This window comes from Pleuronectes platessa, chromosome 11 (genome assembly GCF_947347685.1).
Source record: "Pleuronectes platessa chromosome 11, fPlePla1.1, whole genome shotgun sequence".
Classification (NCBI taxonomy): Eukaryota; Metazoa; Chordata; class Actinopteri; order Pleuronectiformes; family Pleuronectidae; genus Pleuronectes; species Pleuronectes platessa.
The window spans coordinates 11,034,720-11,050,997 of record NC_070636.1 but is presented as its reverse complement, the minus strand read 5'-3'; the positions used below and the strand labels follow the sequence as shown (position 1 = coordinate 11,050,997).

Here is a 16,278-nt window from a genome sequence, read left to right as displayed (position 1 = left end):
TTTAAACTCTGCTATATTAAAACAGTGACTATAAAATGTGCATTACTGACAGGAACAGCACAAACCTGTCCGTAGTGTACTGTAACTCCTCAGGTGAACCAGTTCCCTTGTTAAAACCCTGTTTTCTTTGTTTGCATGGTTGTTTCGATCAGGCATGGTGTCAGTGCTGGACCTGATGCAGGGGGGGTTCCCCTCCAGAGCCCCCTTCCACGAACTCTACAACATGTACAAACAGTACATGCCCGATAAACTGACACGTCTGAACCCTCGACTCTTCTGCAAGGTGGGACCACACAACCTGTTTTCATGAACGGTTTCTCCTTCAGTGGAAACATTTAAAACTGCTGTGGGGTTGGAATAACAAGTTAATCTGTTTGAAATACAATCAAACAGAAATAAATCCGATTTAGTTGCACATTTTGTACGAAGCAAAAAAAACCCCTGATATTTGTAATATGATTAACAAACATAAACAGATCAGTGGCCTAATTTTTTACCATTTATTAAATATTGCTGTGTCACTGGATGTGAATTTGTTTCTCTGCAGGCGTTGTTCAAAGCTCTGGGGCTGAACGACGCTGACTTTAAGTTTGGACTGACCAGAGTGTTCTTCCGCCCTGGAAAGGTACAGTCAGGTCCTCTAGACTCATTACCAGCTCATTATCTGCCCCATATGCTGCAGCTCTTGATATCACAAGTGTTTGCCTTCATGCCTGTGCTCTTGTCTGTGTGTGTCAGTTCGCGGAGTTTGACCAGATCATGAAGTCTGACCCAGACCACCTCGCCGAGCTGCTGCAGAAAGTCAACAAGTGGTTGATGTGCAGCTGCTGGAAGAAAGTCCAGTGGTGCAGCCTGTCCGTCATCAAACGTACGTGAAACCCCCCCGACACGCCACAGACTGGAGAAAGAAAGTGGAGCACCATCTTGCATGTATTTAGATCAGGTCGCTCATCGGCTGCACCAGCATTTTCTGAAATTTGCAAAAGAATTGATTATGGTGATTACACAGTAGCGAAAATATCATTAGGATTATTTTATATTCAATTTCTTACACAATGAACCTTTAAACTATTTAACTTTGCAGTGATTACATCCATTCGTTTTTCCTCAGTGTTTTACGGCTCTTTAAGCCGTACCAAATTATATCTCACACTTTTCCATTCATTCTGCGCGTTGAAAGCAGCAGCCTCCAGCGATATAGAATAGTTCTTTCAAAGCAGTTCCTTGAACCTTTACACCCCGTGCCAGGTTATTGATTCCCACCATTTAACAAAGTGCAGGCTTGCCTCTGCTTATTTGTTTGGAAGCATCAAATGAAGCTACATCAGCGTTGACAGCAGAACATTGCCTCTGCATGACCCGACCCGAGGAAAGTTATGTTCCCGCTCATTTATTTCCCTTCAACACTATTACAGTTTCATTTGCACCTGTATATGTGTGTGTGTGTGTATTTGATACTGTGAGGGGAAAGTGCACAAACTATATTCCGTACTGCTTGGTTTTGTGCATTCCTAAACTCTTAGTACTGAGTATAGCAGTAATATTATGGTATTATAGAGTAGCTGTGTTATTAGCTTTATTATTTCCACAGCTTTTCTATATTTCTTTCTTAAAAAAATAAAGTTTGACCGTAGCTTTTAGAATTTTAAATTAATCTTTAAATTGACATTGGGCTTGAAACGCTTCTCATCCCTTCAAGAACAAGTATGGAAATGATATAATCATTTCAAGTTGTGCAGATGTGGATGTGTCCTTTATATCTAAGTATTTTTAAACCTGTTTGTTTGCGTCCTCTACAGTCAGGAACAAGATGAGGTACAGAGCTCAGGCCTGCATTAAGATTCAGAAGACTGTCCGCATGTGGTTGTGCAAGAAGAAGCATAAGCCACGGTGAGTCTGCCCCTGTTCCACACACACACACACACACACTTGAACACATGCATCACTCCAACCATCTTCCTGCTGTGTGACCTTTGCCCTCTTATTTTTTTTTTACCCTGTACTCTCTCTGTCTTTATTCAAATGGCTTCACGCTGGGTGAATTCTGATGGCTTTCCCACATCGTGCATTTAGGACATCAAATCAATCCAAAAAGTAATCTGTTGTGAAATGATGTGTCACTCTGCTGCTTTGGGAAAAACCACACGACCTGCCGTACTGGGTTGCACTTGGAAACATGGCTCCAGTGAAAGCAACCATTTAGATAATGGGTTTCAAAGGAAGGTTGTTGGGAGTCGGAGAGTTAATTGTGAGTGGCAGATTGTTTAAGTAGAAACTTTTCAACACTTCGAACATGTAGTTATGAAGGCTGTTAACAGTACAAAACAGATATATGGGGGATCATTCATTTCAGTCCATCTTTATTTTGTCTATATGGGGATATAGATACAGTTTTGGTCAGCTGACATTCAATTAACTCTGACCCTTGTTATATCTCTGCTTGCTCCTATGACCTATGAGCAAATTTTATTAATATATTATAAGCAGGGTTAGCTGGTCCCCCCCAAAATCAAAAATGATCGGAATAATTCATATTTATTCACCTGAGTTCAAGATGACTCATCATAAATCTTTTTGGAATCATTTTTGATGTTAAAATCCGCAAAATGGTTTTAGAAATGTATTTTATATTCAGTCACAGCTGAGCAATTGACAATCAGAATTTCAAATTTTTCTATAAGATATTTGTCACTTTTTTAATCAGTGTCCATTTGAATCAAACTCTTGTTGTTCTCCAAATTCTTAAAAGCGTGTTTCCCTCCTCGCAGCATCGATGGAATGGTGAAGGTTCGGAATCTGAAGAAACAGATGGAACGGTTCAACGAGGTGGTGAGCGTGCTGAAGGAGGGCAAACAGGAGATGGCCAAACAGGTCCAGGAGCTGGCCTCCTCCGTTGACGCCCTGCAAGCCAAGATAAAGGTGAGAGAGTGCCTTCACTTCCTGTAGCTCCCCCCCCCCCTTCACAACATTGTACACGTTGCCTTTTTCTGAAGTCTCCCGTGTCCCTGTCTTGTTCATTCTCTCATAATCAATATTTTCAATCACCCCGGGATCAAAAGAAGAGCCGGGCGGAGGAGAAAACACTCTCCTCTCCAATGATTTAATTTAGTGAGGCTGTTTTTGCTAGATAATCAAACTGGCTTCATGAAATCCCAGCTCTCCCTGTGCAATAAGCACCAGTCTTATTGGACCCTCCAGGTGCAGCAGATCATCACAAACCCATTCGATTATTATGCAGAGATTTGGGCTCTGATTTTGCTTTCGTCACCCGGCTGGAATCATCAGGTGTGACTGGAATGCTCATGGGCTCCTCAAGGTATCCTGATTGACACCCACGCACCAGTGACCCTTGACCCTTCCTCCCCCCTCTACCTCCCCCTCTTCTCCTGTGTTCCTCTGTTAGCCTATTAGCAGCCCCACAGTGGACACTCGTGGCACCGTGCGTGCTCAGAAATCGCTCCCGGCATGGCATCGCCGAATGAATAATGCAGGAGGTGCCAATGGCTGTCATTCAGGCCTCTATACGTTGGGGACAAGACCTTGTCATCTTCCCTCCCTGTGCCCCTCTAATGAATCTTCACGATGCTGTGACCTCTTCTCCCCTCACCGATTGTCTGACAAGCATAGCGGGGGGGGCTCAGCATTGTGGCGGCAAGAGTGTCAGTCAGCAGCTTCCATTTGTTTTGCCACATGGGAAAGTTGTGCCACGGTAACTGACGAGTGCGTGCCGAGTCAGGATGAGTGAAAGATTGTCGTTCTCTCTTAAATGCCAGTAGACAAAACTTGTTTTCAACAAAACTCAGACTCCTGTGCCGGGCGTCCTGCGGGAATCTCACCAGATATTATTACCCACAAACACCTTGTAGTGATGGTGTTCAAAGCAACCCAGGGTTCTGAACTCTGCCGAGGCTCGAGGATGAGAATTGATTCAAATGTTAGATGAAGTAAATCTCAAAAGTCTGTGTTGATTTTGTGATGGTGACCTGTCACGCTCCTTCTCTCCAATCGTAGACCACGGTGATGACCTGGAAAGAGATCGACACAGAGTACCAGGGGCTGGTGAAGCGCTCGGAACAGCTGCTCTCCTCCATGCAAAAGAAGAAGCAGGAGGAGGAGGAGGGCGAGAGGCTGAAGCACATCGAGGAGGAGATGGACAAAGAGAGGAAGAGGAGGGAGAAGGAGGAGCAGCGGCGCAAACAGGAGGAAGAGGACAGGAGACTGTAAGTGACGATGTTGTAGTTTACATAATGGGAGATGTATGAAACTATAAGCTGTCGGTCTCATCTAAGATCTGTTTTCTTTATCTATAAACATTATAGGAAAGCAGAGATGGAGCTGAAGAGGAAGCAGGATGAAGAGGATAGAAAGAAGAGAGATGAAGAGGAGAAAGTTATCCAGGTTTGGACCTTCCTCATTCCTGCTGAAAGGTTGAAAAGTCCATGACAAAAGTTTAGGAAAAGGACACAACATGTGTTTAGAAACCCAGTGATGTAACAGACCCCTACTCCCCTGCAGGGGGACAGTATTATCACAGTTACACAAGATGGTTTCCCAGAATTCAATGCGTCAGTTTCCACAGTATGTGTAGCATTGTTTCTGGTGAAGTGAACAGGGTCTGACATGTTACGGTTTCTCTGTGTTTCAAGGCCAAACACACAATACACTGAGTGATTCAGTGGGTTTAGCAACAGACTGTGTATTTCAGGTATAGAGATTGGGTTTTAAAAGTATTTAATCAGAGTTCAGTCAGTTAACAAATTTGAGCAGCACTCAGAAGAGTGCAGACCTCCGCCAAGGCCCAACAGTCCCCTTCAATTTATTAAATTTAAAGCTACACCGAATGACTTCCTTTCAAAATATAATATCAACAATATAGCTAAAACAAGTTCCAATTAATTGATCGGTAAAACTGGTAGACACATAATTGATCTGCGACTAAAATATGATTGTTTAATAGTTTGAATACATTTTTATTCAAGTAGTTTTCCACAAGCATCCCCACACACCAAGGATATTTCAAAAACTGTCCCTTCTTCTGCAGCAACATAACAACAAGTTACCTTGAGGCAAATGTCAAGACTGTAGAAGAAGAATTTGACACGGCACCGTACTGAGCTTACAAAGGAATCCCACTGCAGAAGAAGAAAACAAGGCTACAGCACCAGATCGATTCTCATGTTTCCTCTCAGCGGTAAACTCTCCTCTCCGACTGAAACATTCATTTGCTCTTTGGACTCCCATGGCAGCGGCCGGGTCATGTCATTGGTCTGATTCCCTGAGGGTTTCCCGGAGGGGGGGGGTCTTGATTGATGATTCCACTTCTACCACTGAGTTTCCCCCGTAACTGAAATACTTCATCCCCTACCCGGTCCCCCTCCTTGCCTTTCCTTGCAATCCGTTCATCCGTCTTTTACATGCACATCCCACCTTGTCTACATCCACTGCTCTTTTTATTCAGTCAACAGCAGTGGGACTTGTGCACCAGGACGTCAAAGGCCACGTGTCTCAGGAGACAGAGTTTGTTTATCGTCCAGCTCTAAGCCTCACAGCAGCAGAAGTGAACTCTGTCAGTGTGTAACTTCAGTGGCACTTCATGTGTTCTCTGCTGTGTCAAAGGTCCGTCTGGCACCGCACTCCTCCTCTCTCCAAACTTTTAGAAATGGTGTCCTTAAAAGTAGGGTTATGAATGGGGCAGTCGGTGCATTCATGTGATGTCAGAATAATTGGAAAAACGATTTCCCGACTGGGTAAATTCACCTGAATGTCATCGCAAGTCGGAAAATACAAAGTTCACTTACAAACCAATCCACATCATTTTACAATCAGCTCTAAATAGTAGTTTCTAATGTCAACTTGTCAAATGTTTTACTGTTGTCATTTGCAAACTCAATGTCTTTCACATGCGCTTAACTCCAGACATTTCTTATTGTCTGCATGTTTTAAAAATGTTAAGTGCATGTTTCACCCCTGAACCTTTTCTTTGCTCTTCATTATTATCTAAATATTAAAAAGAGCTATCAAAGTTTCTTTAAACGCTCTAAACAAATAAATACAACACATTTTGTTTATAGCGTTAATGTGCACTTCACTTTACTGTTTACTTTCTTACAGGGGAACACCACTAAACTGGAGTATTCCCAAGTGTTACCCTTATCACCCTCAGTGGTGGAATACATATTTTCGGAGATGTTTTTTAATCTAATTGTTTTGTGAGCATCTCACATGCCCTATTCTCTTATTCTGCAAACAATGAGTTTGAAGATGTGCAGTCAGTAGAGTTATTGATTTTGTGAGTGGGTAATGGTCAAAGACTTGGTTGTTTCCTCATGAAACATACAAATTAACAAGATATTCATAGAAAGTCTGCGAGAAGAGACAAATATTGATTCAATAGTTCTATATGTGATCCTTTCATTTTTGGATTTTCCTTATACTTTGAGGGTGTAGCATCCCTTTTGACTTTTTTTCCAAATACGTGTTTATACTGTATATGTATGTATAGTCTGAGAGAAGAGAACCAAGAGAAAGGTTTAAAGTAAAATGCAGATCATTGCTCAAACCATCCAAGTTTTCAGTTTTCTCATGCTTTAGTCTGATCATGTATCCGAGCTGATGGTCGGACCATTCTACAGTATGAATAATGTATTCTTTACTGGAAAGGATTTCATATTTAAAGCTCCTCAGAGAAAAGGATCCATTGTGCACTTCATTTTCTATAAGGAGAAAGGTGCATATACTGGATCCAGCTGGATACATATATCTATTGATTCATACATTTACAGCAAAGTCTATTTGGCAAGTTTCACTGGAAAGAATAATTAATAAGTTCTCTGATGCACAAAGTAAAAAGCTGGAGTTTGAATATGGGTCAAACTAAATATTCCTTGTTGTTTTATGCTTCACGGTTGTGTCTAGACAAATGGTCAGTAAAGCTTTATCAGCAGCCTGGATAAACAGGTCTAATCACAGCTCAGCAGAGCTCTAACTGTTATGAAGGGTCTGGCGCTCATATCAGCACCGGTAATTAGACAGGAGCTAGGATTTTGGTAGATTTGATTGAATAAACACAATAAGAGTAAAAATGTTGTGCGTGTGTCTTTGTGTGTGTGTGGATGCAGGCGGAGTTGGACGTCCAGCTGGCTGTGGAGCGTGAGGAGCAGGTCCAACGCACCACCGTGGTGGAGCAGGAGAGACGGGACAGGGAGTTAGCCATGAGGATCGCCCAGAGCGAGGCGGAGCTGATCACCGAGGAGGGCCAGTTGGACCCGAGCCTGCGCAGGTACTGCACCGCGCGTGTGAACCCAACGCACAGCTTCGTGCAGACTTTAACATGCATGTGTAACCACGTCTCCTGTTGCTGTGTTTTCTCCCAGCGAAGAGACTTTTTCAGATCTTCCTATCTCCTCATCCTCAGCCAGAGCCATGTAAGATATCGTTGACGCGCTCCGTGACCGCCCCCATGTCCGAGCACACCTAACACCAACAATGATCCCCCCCCCCCCCCCCCCCCCCTCACTGTCTGTCTGTCTTAAACTCGATCATAGCACTAAATCTCCCAGATGATGAAAATAGACGCAAGATTACACCAGCAATGCAAAGCCAACAGAAAAAAGGACCAATCGAATTAAGATATTTGGTCTTTTACGTGGCAGGAATCTTGAATCTGCAACATAAAACGATAATAAAAATAAAAATAATACCTGATCTGCTAAAGTCCACAGTTTTAAAAGCTTGTCTGTTCCCTTTGCAGTGCTGGTGCACAACACAAGCTGATGAGCATGACCATCTGTGTGATTCCCCTCTCTCTGATACTCACTGTTAACAAATGTAACTTGTCAGGTGTCCTCTAGATATATATTTATATATATATATTTATGTATATATATATATAGTTTATAACTGCTTCATAACTGTATGATATTTACAAGAGAAATTTAACTTTCCTCTCTCCATCTGCTACAACCTGTAATCCCTTCTGTGATTTTAGTAGATTTTAATTTTGATCTTTACTTACTCACTAACAACAACAACAACTCACAATATTGAGTTTGTCAACTCAGATAAGATTACATTTGCAGAATGACATTCTTCTGTTGAACACTGGTGGTGATTGTGTGTGTAAGTTAAAACAAGACAACCAATCCAGACAGAGAGAGAAATAAGAAAGGTGGGGACAACTGGGTTTTTTTTTTATTAATTGCAGAACAGCCTCATCGACCAGAAGAGCGGAGCTGAAAACATTTAAACAAGTTGACAACAACCGTTTGGGCTCATGATTGAAATAATTAAACCTCAATAGGGAAATGAGCTGTGTCCTTTAATTGGCCGACGAACAAGTTGTTTCTGCAGTAGTCTAAATGCAGAATAAATATCATAGGGTAATTTTTTATTAAGTTAAATGTAATATAATATAATATAATATAATATTTGGAGCTATTCAGGGGCCCTTACTTGTACTGCCCTAACACAAGGGTTGAGTAAAATAAATCTATCTATTTATTTATTTATAAATAAATAAATACAGAATTAAATAATGTAGAAAAGTATAAATAAATACATTATAAATGTAGAAATAAACAGAAGATAATAGAAGAAATAAATAATCGAAATAGAGAAATAGCCTTTTCCATGTATGTATTTAATCATTTATATTAAAGGTTTTTTTGGCTCTCATAGTTGAAAACTGAAACAACTGTTTCAATTACAGCTCTGACGTTTCTCACCCACACACAGTAGAATCCAGGACCACGCCCTTCATACTTTGAACTCGAAAACTTTCCCATTATCCGCGTCTCTTAATTAATAATGCCGGGAGAAGTTCTCTCTCTCTCTCTCTCTCTCTCTCTCTCTGTGAGCTCCTGTATCTGCAGGTGCAGGGAAAACCGAATTACATTTGATCCAATAGCCTGTAATCGTGTCAGTATTGGCTCAGGCACCCAAGGGGCCACACCTGTGTCTCCATACAATTCCTGTGAGTCGGCTGAGCGGCTCCAAAGGCTAGTGTTGCATGTGCACACACCAGAAGTTACGCACACGAAGGCATGCATGCAGAAGTAGACACACACATAAACACAAGCATTAGCTGCCATTGTTGGCATTGTAGCTGAAGGTTGACCTGGAGACCTCAGACTTCCTCCACCTTCCTCTTCCTCCACCTTCCCCTTCCTCCAGATTCCTCTTCCCCGATTCACCTATTTCACGATCACCTGCAAATCAAAAGCCTTCGTTGCACTTCCACTTCTTTGTCGCTCGCTGGCAAGTCTGAGCCAGTCTCAGTTTCATCTTTCCAGTCAGTATGAATTAAACTTAAATGGCCGGGTAATCTGCTTGAGGTTCTTAATAGATCCGTAATCCTGTACGCTGAGACAGTGGCAGCCATGTTGACTGTAAATAGAGGAGGTAAATCCTTTGTATTATTGAATTAGCAGCTCCAGCTCAGCAGGGAGGCTGGAGACATGAGATGAGACCTGCAGCAGCAGTCGTGTGAGCAGCTGAATCTCTGCACGGTCGGTTTGATTTATAAAGTAATGCAGGGTTTGTGATTTTTCCAGTCATCTCACGTTTTCATTAACATAAAAAAAAAAAAACTGACAACGTCAGCAGATGTACAGTGAGCTGGCATCTGGCAAATTGTGACATCAGAATAGCTTTGCATTATTGTAAGTGGAGTTGGCACAGCAGGATGTAAGAATATGGACAGACTCCGCTCTTCGGCTCCCCTGCTGTCTGACCGGCCTCCATGGTGAATTTGAAAGAAGTGACACATGCATATTTGTTCCCTCTCTCACCCGGCCTCGTGTCCTCCTTGCCACAGAGGTCCCCTGGTGCAGGCCACGAAAGCCGCCGCTGGTGTGAAGAAGTATGATCTCAGCAAGTGGAAGTATGCCGAGCTGCGAGATGTCATCAACACCTCCTGCGGTGAGAAATCCCAAAACACTCTCAAGCTCTACAAAAAAAAAAAGTGTACGCGCACCATAACCAGCCGGGTAGAACAGTTCCAGGTGGAGGAGATATTAGTGACACACCTCCACCCGGCTTCACTACGAATATATTTACAGCTTGCAGCCCCCTTGTAAGTAATTCAACAGCAGCTCATGTTTTGTCACTTTTCTTATACACAAACTGCACAGCACACTATGGAAACACAAACACACACACAAGTTCTCCATCTGCACTCTGGCACTTTTCCCTCTCGGTAATTTTGTTTTGAGTAGCTGACTGTTAAAGAGCTGAGACTGCACATGTGGACACGAGATGTCTTGGCGGAGAAAATCGAAAGATCGATTCGAGGAAGTTCCCACAGCTGCTGCGGCTCATCACCATTCGCTTTAGTGGGAGAGAGGAAATGATCCACCATTATGGCGGATGGCAGACTCCTGCCCTCTCCTAGTGGTTCCCAGCAAAGCCGCCCGTCAGTCAGTGTGAAACGCAGAAGGCTCTCTGCTGGCTCCCTCCACGACGCCTGTATGAGTGCCACAGTATAAAGTGTGTTACACTCTCTGATGAAGACAGCTGGCTAATTTGTGAACCCCCATGCTTTGCTGGTTCTGGTAGTGATATCAAAAAGTTGTGTGAGGAGTCTGATAATGTTCTCTACAAGTAATATTTGATATATCTCACTGTCCTATGAGACCCTCACACCTCGTATTACCTCACATGTTTGTTTGTAACCACGATTACACGACAACAACCGGATGTATTACCGCAAAACTTGCTTTTGTTTTCACTTTCACTCACATTATACGTTTGTCATACTTTCATGTTTCGCCACGAGTTCATGCTCGGTGCCGCTGTTTGATTCCTCAGACATCGAGCTGCTGGCGGCGTGCAGACAGGAGTTCCACCGTCGCCTGAAGGTGTATCACGCCTGGAAGTCCAAGAACAAGAAGCGCGACGATGACGGCAGTGATCAGAGGGCTCCCAAATCTATCACCGATTACGGTTAGTGGTACAAAGTCCTCTCAGTAGTTCACTTTCAATACATGCTTCAGCTGAGGATATAAGAACTGATCTGGGTTCCCCTCACACCTCCCCTCCAGGTACGTTAGGTTTCCGGGTGACCTTTATTTTCTCCGCTTTGGTCTCTGCCCAAATAGCCTGCCTGTGTTTTCTAACATTCAATTAGCCGTCAAAAACGCAGAAACGGCTAAAAAATGCAGCCACCTTCTGTCTGGCTCCGTCAGAAATATTTGTTTTTAATTAGCAAGTAACTGCCAGACATGGCTCGTCAGGTTCAGTGACTGCTCATGTGACAGCTCACTGCTTCGCTCATTTCACTCTCAGCTCAACCAAGCATGGAGCATTACACAGGCACACAAACACACACACACACACACATACACACACACAGGTGTTCTGCGTATCCTTTCTCTTTTGTCTTGAAAAACAAACATTAAACTTGATGAGGAAGGAGGAACATTAGATTCCCTGTAGCTTCTACTTTCACGATATTTACTTGCCTCTCTCTTTTGATATGACAGCTCGTGAAAGCCGCACTGGCTGCGCTTTGTTCGTCTTATATCCAGATCCTGTTCTTGGCTCCGCTGATGCACCAGGGTTCTTATCAGAGCCATTTCATAAGAGGCTAAAAGCTGCTTTACGTGGCTTTTCCCATGCGGTGTTTACTTGGGCATTTCCCGGGTCCTTTGTGATCTTTCTATGTTTTGAAAGCTTTAATATTTTTTTTCTGCCCGGCTCGGTGTGTTTTTGCTGAAAGTAAAATACGCCAAAACAAAATTTAATCCAAACAACAGATGTTTTGTTGTCAACACTCCCTCTTACAATGTTACTCCGGAGATACACAAGCCATCGAATGTTAAAATGCCTGCACTTTGTCCCGCTGTCCCTCTGCAGCCGAGCAGAACCCAGCTCCTCCGATGACGGCCCAGCATCAGGAAGTGGCCATGAACCGGCAGCAGCGCTACTTCCGCATCCCCTTCATCCGGCCCGCGGACCAGTACAAGGACCCGCAGAACAAAAAGAAGGGCTGGTGGTACGCCCACTTTGATGGGCCCTGGATAGCCAGACAGATGGAGCTTCACCCAGACAAGCGGCCCATAGTGTTGGTCTCAGGTGAGCCAGCAGCTTTCAGTCGTATTCTGGAAACAATTATATTTAACATTTATGCTAATGTTTCCTAACATCTTTGGCCTGGGGCAAACAAATGAAATGTAGAGTCGACCTGGCCTCACAGGTGGCACTGTCAGTCCGAAGCTTTGATTAGAGCTAATCCACCTAAAAAATATTATTGCCATATTTTCTTTCTTTCTCTCCCTAATAACCTAATGATATTATTGAAATAATTTTCCGTCTATTTCTATATTTTCCGGGCCTGTTAATACGGCTGTGATAATATATGTATCGGTCTGATCTGGTATTGTTTGGTGTTGTGAAGGTTTTGTGTTTATTGTCTTTGTACGTTTCTTTGGTCACATATGTTATGTGTCTGTGGTTATAAAAAAAAAAATAGTAGAACTTTGAAGGATTTTACAGGCCTAACTTATAGTAGTAGAGTATTTTACAAAAGAAATGAGGTAAAAATGGTCTCACAGAATGTTTTTCATCTTGTGATGCCACCGATTTATCTCAGGTTTGCAAATGTTATGTAACCAAAATACCCAATTCCCTTTCAGAACTATATATACACAATCTTACTAATTTATAAAGATATAAATCATAGGGATTTACTTCTTATGACTTACATATTCAATATTATAAATAAATGTACACTCTGGCTAACCACGGCGGTGATCAGGATTCTCTCCGTCCACCACCCAGGTAAAGACGACATGGAGATGTGCGAGCTGAGTCTGGAGGAGACGGGCCTGACCAGGAAGAGGGGGGCGGAGATCCTGCCCAGGCAGTTCGAAGAGATCTGGGAACGCTGCGACGGGATTCAGTATCTGAAGAAAGCCATCGAGAACAAGCAGGCCCGCCCCACGTACGCTACCGCCATGCTCCAGAGTCTGCTCAAGTGAACCACAGCGCACAAGATAAGCACACCAGCACCAGTCTGGTCCTGGAACATGACACCGATACACACACACTCACAGACAAGCACATGTAAAGGGCAGCACGGAGCATCGGTGGCTTGTTGGTTTATTTTCACTTTTTATAACTTTATTTTTTGCAGTGGAACACTTCATTGGTGCAGCGTTAGAATTCACTGCTTCTTCTTAGTCTGTGGTTGAAAGTGATGAGGCCTTAAAATGCAGTTTCACTGCACGAAACCAAGGAAGTCTTAACTGGTGTGTAGCCTGTAGCTCTAAACCTGGAACCTTAACAGTCTGTGATAGGGATAAATAGACTTAAAGAGAAAACCTGTAGACATGCTGTGAAACAGTTTTGTTGATCAAGTCATTTAAGTTGTTGTCATTTGAATATAAAGACTATTATCATTCCCTGTCTATAAATACATCTGATTTGATTGGAAGCAATAATTACATTTTTCACACTCGTGTACTTTGTCTGGCTCCAGCCCCCTGCGACCCGGCCGGATGATGATGATGATGGATGTGTTTTATTCCTCAGATTTATGTTATATACTTAATCATGACACTCATAAAACTAACAAACAGAATGCTATATTTACACATAATATAATCTCTTCCTGTATTTAACTTAATTCTCTATCTCAGAGGTTCTCATCAATGGACCCTCTACATCAGTGGTTCTCAATCTTTTGCTCTTCACAGACCCATTAACTGACACAAATTAGACCACATACCCTTAATTGACAAGACTTTTCGTTTTATACAGGAAGTGACTGAAATTCTGGACCAAAGTAGTCATACAAGTCATTAGTGTGTTACTTGGATGAAATTATATTAAAAATAAACGATTCCCTTTTTTTGACATCAGATTGAAGAAATAACTTAATGGCTCATTTTAAAATCTTTTGAGATCTCTTTCTCTCTGTAGTTGCAGAATGTATTTTTCTTCCGGAGAATCTTTTTTGAGGAAAGTCTTCGTTTGAAGTATCGTGCTTTTCTCTGTTAGCCTTCATTATTTTTCTTTTATCTGTTGAATCCTTGATCACGTTTTTTGTATTGTTTGATATGTACGAGGAGAAGTGTCGAGGTTTGTTTGCAGTTATGTGGGTTTGGGCTTGTTTTACAGACAATAATGTAACTGTTGTGTGCGCGTTTGTTCATGTAATATTTTATCGATCTGATTACTTGACTCTTCTGTTGGTTGTGTCATAAACAATCTGAACATCTCAACACTACTTTTGTTTAGACACACACACACAAACTGTAGAGATACACTTGACTCTGCTGTAACTGATGACTCACTGTTATACGTTCCCTCTTTCTACTTTGGCCTTTGCTCTGGAAAACTGTAGGAAATAAACGTATGCTCCCCACGTTGTTCACTCGTCTTTCTTGTTCCCGGAGATATCTCCAAAGTTAGAAACACAGCTGTTAGTGGCCTGTGCTCTGTAACTGGGTCTGACATCAAAATGCTAATAGCTGCTTACAAGATTAGTGTGTAGATTAATTAAACAGCAAAGCCTAATGCACGGCTGATGTCGTCACGGAGCTGAGGCTCACTGCCGTCCAGTGATCAGCTGGATATAGACAGACGTAAAGATCTCCTCAGTGCAGCTGTGATACTGGATATTTAATAACAACACAGAAACTCTCAATTTAAATGTCCCTGTTTTGACTGTAAAAGAGGCAGCCAGTGGCTCTCTAGACATAATGGTTTCAGGTTGTCCATCCGTCCCATTCTTGTGAACACGATATTTCAAGAACGCCTTGATTGAATTCTTCACATTTGAATCAAACATTCACTGGGACTTAAAGATGAACTAATCATTTTTCAATGGTTGGAGGTCAAAGTTTTATTGCATCTTGCTCAATCATCACTTGGACTCAACGATGACCCGATTAGAATTTGGAGCTCAAGGTCACTGTGACCCCACAAAACCCTTTTTGTCTAGTGATTGCCTCGAGAGAATCCTTTCAAATTTGGCTAAATTAGATTTGGGTGGTCAAAGTTCAAGGTCTCATTGGCTTCACATGATATGGTTTTGGCTTCATGAACATGAAATCTCAAGTCTGTCATTAAGGGAGTTTCCTCAACTCCGAAAACAATCAAAGACAAATAAAAGATCAAAGTTCTTAATGCAAAATAACATTTTATTCTTTGTTATTAAATGTAAAATGTGTAAAAAAAAAAAAAAAAGACTCAAAAGACATGATTAGTGGGAGAAGTTGTTTTGAACAGGACAAACTGAGATACAGCACAGCAGCCAGTGTTTCTATACACAATACATCATGACAAAGTCAACAGCTTATACATTCGTTCTCTTTTTGGGACACAACAAAGTTTGAGAGTAGCATTAACATAAACAACATTGTACAGTCTAACGTTAAAGTACCAGCATGTGTATCAGTTTGTAAATAATAAATACCTCATTGTGAGGAAAGAACAACCTTTGCCAAGGGTATACAGGAAATGTTCCTACCAGACAATATATCAAATAAATATTAGGTTCCACTTGAAGACAACCTAAGTCCGCCTTAACATCCATAGCTCTGTCTAAAAAAAAGACACTTTCATCACTATGAAGAAATAATCTCAATCACTGCTCTACTGTACCTGCGTCAGTGCATCAATAGACAGTTGAACAGCAACGCAAGTCTCTTGATTCTCGCGTTTCGAGTCGTCAAAGAACGGATTCTTCGAAACCTGCGTTATCCGACGGCCTTAAGAGACGACATGTTCGGTATTCATTCGGCAGGAGCCACGTCTGGAGGAGAGAGGAAGGAGAATGAGTCATTTTTTAAATAATAAATTACAGGATTGGTTTTGTAAATACACTTAGGTGTCACTTGCATTGCAGAAATCAATCACGATTATGATTAAATGAAAAGATGAGACACAAGTCATACACTTACAAATAGATCATTGGATGGTTAGAATTTCATACTTGTTCTATGATTTGTCTTGTATTCAAATAAATGAATGCTTTAAAGCTCGGGTTGGTAATCCGGGAAAAGCTAACGAGAGCAGGTTACACTTTGAAAAGACTCTGAAATCTCTGCTTCTGAGTATCATCTCTGCTTCTGAGTATCTCTGTGTATCCCTCTAAACCTCTCTCTTTGTCAGGGTGCATGAATAAAATTAACTTTATTTATTGATGGCTATTGTAACATAAAGACAATGTCCACAAAATGACCAACCCTCACTTTATATGCACAAAACAACGATTTGGTTTGTGAGTAAAAGAGAAAATCAGCGAGGTCAGCATGCATTCAAGTTTTACCTTTG

At 41.9% G+C, this 16,278-nt stretch overlaps 1 protein-coding gene across 2 annotated transcripts in view; it reads left to right on the top strand.

Annotated features, from left to right (window-relative positions):
- myo6b (myosin VIb) overlaps positions 1-14,365 on the top strand; it is a 36,725-nt gene extending 22,360 nt beyond the window's left edge. The window contains exons 21-33 of one of the 2 annotated variants that reach the window (XM_053435064.1): positions 153-283; positions 548-625; positions 739-868; positions 1,800-1,890; positions 2,769-2,919; positions 4,012-4,220; positions 4,320-4,398; positions 7,119-7,279; positions 7,374-7,424; positions 9,815-9,918; positions 10,807-10,941; positions 11,854-12,072; positions 12,778-14,365. In XM_053435064.1, coding sequence (XP_053291039.1) covers positions 153-283; positions 548-625; positions 739-868; positions 1,800-1,890; positions 2,769-2,919; positions 4,012-4,220; positions 4,320-4,398; positions 7,119-7,279; positions 7,374-7,424; positions 9,815-9,918; positions 10,807-10,941; positions 11,854-12,072; positions 12,778-12,977 — 1,739 coding nt within the window. In that variant the 3' untranslated portion in view covers positions 12,978-14,365. The remainder of the gene's footprint in view (positions 1-152; positions 284-547; positions 626-738; positions 869-1,799; positions 1,891-2,768; positions 2,920-4,011; positions 4,221-4,319; positions 4,399-7,118; positions 7,280-7,373; positions 7,425-9,814; positions 9,919-10,806; positions 10,942-11,853; positions 12,073-12,777) is intronic. The other variant, XM_053435065.1, reaches the window with a different exon arrangement.
- Positions 14,366-16,278: the final 1,913 nt, after the last annotated feature.